The sequence below is a fragment of the Marmota monax genome, unplaced genomic scaffold (genome assembly GCF_021218885.2).
Source record: "Marmota monax isolate L192 unplaced genomic scaffold, Marmota_monax_Labrador192_F-V1.1 WCK01_AAM20220418_F8-fsc00544, whole genome shotgun sequence".
Classification (NCBI taxonomy): Eukaryota; Metazoa; Chordata; class Mammalia; order Rodentia; family Sciuridae; genus Marmota; species Marmota monax.
Window position 1 is genome coordinate 151,275 of NW_026694291.1, and position 4,470 is coordinate 155,744.

The 4,470-nt window shown below is 40.4% G+C and overlaps 1 gene segment (V, D, J or C); it reads left to right on the top strand.

Annotated features, from left to right (window-relative positions):
* The first annotated feature begins 3,201 nt into the window (after positions 1-3,201).
* LOC124109005 (immunoglobulin lambda variable 2-18-like) lies at positions 3,202-3,650 on the top strand. The segment is given in 2 exon segments: positions 3,202-3,247; positions 3,361-3,650. Coding segments are annotated over 2 exon segments (336 nt in total).
* Positions 3,651-4,470: the final 820 nt, after the last annotated feature.

Here is a 4,470-nt window from a genome sequence, read left to right on the forward strand (position 1 = left end):
AAGAGAAAACCTACAGACTCTGCATCTGATAGAAGAAAAAGTTGGCTCCAATCTACATATTGTGTGGGTCGGGCTCAAAATTCCTTAATAGGACACCCATAGCACAAGAGTTAAAAACAAGAATCAACAAATGGGACTTACTCAAAATAAAAAGTTTTTTCTCAGCAAGAGAAACAATAAGAGAGGTAAATAGGGAGCCTACATCCTGGGAACAAATTTTTACTCCTCACACTTCAGATAGAGCCCTATTATGCAGAGTATACAAAGAACTCAAAAAGTTAAAAAATAAGGAAAAAATAACCCAATCAAAAAATGGGCCAAGGACATGAACAAACATTTCTCAGAGGAGGACATACAATCAATCAACAAGTACATGAAAAAAAGCTCACCATCTCTAGCAGTCAGAGAAATGCAAATCAAAACTACCTTAAGATACCATCTCACTCCAGTAAGATTGGCAGCCATTATGAAGTCAAACAACAACAAGTGCTGGCTAGGATGTGGGGAAAAGGGTATGCTTGTACATTGCTGGTGGGTCTGCAAATTGGTGTGGCCAATTTGGAAAGCAGTATGGAGATTCCTGGGAAAGCTGGGAATGGAACCACCATTTGACCCAGCTATTCCCCTTCTTGGACTATACCTAAGAGACCTAAGAAGAGCATACTACAGGGACAGAGCCACACCAATGTTTATAGAAGCACAATTCACAATAACTGGAATGTGGAACCAACCTAGATGCTCTTCAATAGATGGATGGATTAAAAAATGTGGCATTTATACACAATGGAGTATTACTCAGCACTAAAAAATGACAAAACCATGGCATTTGCAGGCAAATGGATGGCATTAGAGCAGATTATGCTAAGTGAAGCTAGCCAATCCCTAAAAAACAAATGCCAAATGTCTTCTTTGACATAAAGAGGGCAACTAAGAACAGAGCAGGGAGAAAGAGCATGAGAAGAAAATCATGATTAAACAGGGACGAGAGGTGGGAGGTAAAGGGAGAGAGAGGGGAAATTGCATGGTAATGGAAGGAGAACCTCATTTTTATACAAAATTACATATAAGAGCAAGTGAGAGGAAAGGGGAAAAAATGAGAGAGAAATGAATTACAGTAGATGGGGTTAAGAGAGAAGATGGAAGGGGAGGGGAGGGGAGGGGAGGGGGGATAGTAGAGGATAGGAAGGGCAGCAGAATACAACATATAATAGTTTGGCAGTATGTAAAAACATGGATGTGTAACCGATGTGATTCTGCAATCTGTATACAAGGTAAAAACAGGAGTTCATAATCTGCTTGAATCAAATGTATGAAATATGATATGTCAAGAGCTTTGTAATGTTTTGAACAACTAATAATAAAAATGTATTAATAAAAAAAGAAAGAAAGTTTTGTTAGCTACTATTCTGAGAGAGGATTAATAAGTAGACTACATAAAGAACTCAAAAATCTTTAAAATCAAAAAATCAGATTATTCAATGGGATAAATGGGCAATCAAACAAACAGACACTTCTAAAAAAAGAAATGGTCAACAAATATGTGAAAAAATTGTTTAAAATAATTACTGATTAGGGAAATAAAAATCATAGCTACACTGAAATTTCATCTTACATCAATCAGAATGGCAATCATCAAGAATACAAATAATAAATGCTGGAGAGGATGTGGAGAAAAAGTACATTTTACTCTGTTAGTGGGATGTTAAATAAGTACAACTAGAATAGAAATCAGTACGGTAATTCCTCAAAAGACTAGGCATGGAACCATCATAAGATCCCACTATGCCACTCCTCAGTATTTATCTTAAGGAATTAAATTCATAATATTATACTGATACATGCATACCCATATTTACAGCAGCACAATTTACAATAGCCAAACTAAGGAACCAGCCTTGGTGTCAATCAACAGGTGCATGAATGAAGCAAATGTGCTATATATACACAATAGAACTTTATTCAGCCATAGGAAATGAAAATATGTCCATTGTAGAAAAGTCGATGGAAGTAGAGACTGTCCTGTAAAATGAAATAAACCAAATTTAGAAGGTCAAAGTTATATGTTTTCTCTAACACAAAGAAGCTGGAGAGGAAATAAGGAAAACAAGTTAGGGTGGTGGGCTGAGGGGATGTAATGGAAAGCCAAGGTGGATCAGTAGAGGAAAAGGACAAGAGGTGGGAGGAGAGGAGGAAGGTAGGAAGTGTTGGGGAATAATAATGGCCAAGTTAATTTATATTTGTGCATGTGCAAATATATAAGAACAAATCCCATCGTTATGTACAACTATAATGCACCAATAAAACAATGAAAAAAAAAGGAAGAGGCACATGGGGTAGACTAGAAGGCACTGGGGGCAAGTAAGGAGCTAGAGATTGGGAGATGGGGTGGGACTGAGGACAGGAAGCACAGCAGATTATCCCGTTGCTTTCCCCTTCCTTTCCAGGAGTCTTATACCCTCCATGTGAGTCCAGCAGTGGGCAGTGAGAATCTGGAGTAAGAAGAGCAGAAACTGTAGTTTACCATGAATAGTAATGTGGTTCAAACAGGTGCTTCCCCTTATTATCTCTAAAGAAGTAGGGTGCCAATCCTAAACATGTTGAACTACAATGCACTATTTTCAAGAAGACTTATCAATAACAACAGGTCTCATCATCAAATACAGCCCCAAATTTTATCCCAAGGCAGAGGACTCAGCAATATTTAAACATACATCCTAACTGAAAGGGCCAAGAGAACTTGAGCAGATTGAGGAGCATGTGTGGTTCTCCCAGCCATATCTCTTCCTGAGAAGGGGAGAGAATGGATCTATCCACCATCCTGATACTATGTTCTCAGGATATCTCACACAGCACACTGAAGTCCTGGGAATCTTTATGTGACATTCACAGAACCTCCACTACTGGAAGGTTAGGGACATCCCAAAGGGGCTCTAATTCCTCAGCACTGCCACAAGCTCAGTCTATCCTGATTGAGAAAATAAATGCACATCAAACAATTTTAATCACCTCAGCTAAGCTTTTTGACCAGTAAGGCAGAGGTATCCAGAATCCAAGGTGTCTAAGTGTTGGGGGAGGAGAGGCAGGTGCTAGATTTGCATGGAAGCCCCTCCCTCCTCTGAGTCATGGGAGGGGATAAGAGAGGTCTGTGGAACCAGGCCCAGTGTTGGGGCTCAGGAGGCAGACTCTTCGGGCATCACCACCATGGCCTGGGCTCTGCTTGTCCTTACCCTCCTCACTCAGGGCACAGGTGATGCCCTAGGGAAGGGCCACAGGAACATCAGGACTAATGTATCTTCCCCAGCTCTGGTTCATCTAGGATCAGCAATAAAAAAAACAGAGTGTGTTTTTCTATATTTTCAGGTTCCTGGTCCCAGTCTGCTCTGACTCAACCTCCATCAGCCTCTGGGTCTATAGAACAGCCAGACACTATCTCCTGCACTGGAACCAGCAATGATATTGAGATTTGTAATAATGTCTCCTGGTATCGAAATCTCCCAGGAGCATCTCCCAAAACCCTGATTTATGGAGCCACTAATCATCCCTCCAGTGTACCTGATCACTCCTCTGGCTCCCAGTCTGGCAATTCAGCCTCTCTGACTATTTCTAGCCTTCAGGCTGAGGATGAGGCTTATTATTATTGCTGCTCATAAACAAGCAGCAGCAATTTACACAGTGCTCCAAGTTCATGGGGAATGGGTGCAAAATGTGACTTGAGCTCACATGTTCCTATTCACTCAGAAGTTTCTTCTTCAGCCCTGCACAGAGACAGCTTCAGGCAACAGGGCCATGAGAATCCAATTATCTCTCAGTTCCTCTTTTGTTCAACCATGAAGTGTAAAAGGAAACAAAATTTCCTACTCATTGTCTAAGGCCAATAATAATTTCTTCTTTGGTGTACGATATTTTACCTGAATATGTAACTCTTTGTAAATTCTTACATTAGGGACAGGACACTATGAAGATGCCCATTTGGTCCAGTGCCAGTAGTTCTGAGGGAAATCCTCAACCTTGGTACCTCCTATTCCCATATTATTTCCATATTATTCCCTGTACTGACCTGCATGGAATTACTCAGTCAACATCTCTGCTTTTGCTCTTCATGAGCACATCTGTTGGTGAAGTAACAACCACTGAGAAATTCTGAGGACATTACTGAGGAAATGAGGACAAACTGAAAGATGCTGTCTTCCTTTAAGTCTTAAACTTTTGTCATCAAAGTCAAGTGAGGTATACCGGACAGAATTTTAGTTGCAACTGTGTTCTTAGCCAGGATTACCTCTTCCCTCAGACACCTGAACATTTGTCCAGGATGGCCCTGTGTCTCTCAATAGAATAAGTTTTTTTTTTTTTTCCAAAGGATCCTTTTGCTCAAGAAGGAAGATATGTTGTGTGTGTATACCTTTTCTCCCTCTGTGCTTGCCAACAGTTCATGATTACAATGGTGACCCCAAACCAATTTCTACCTAGGAC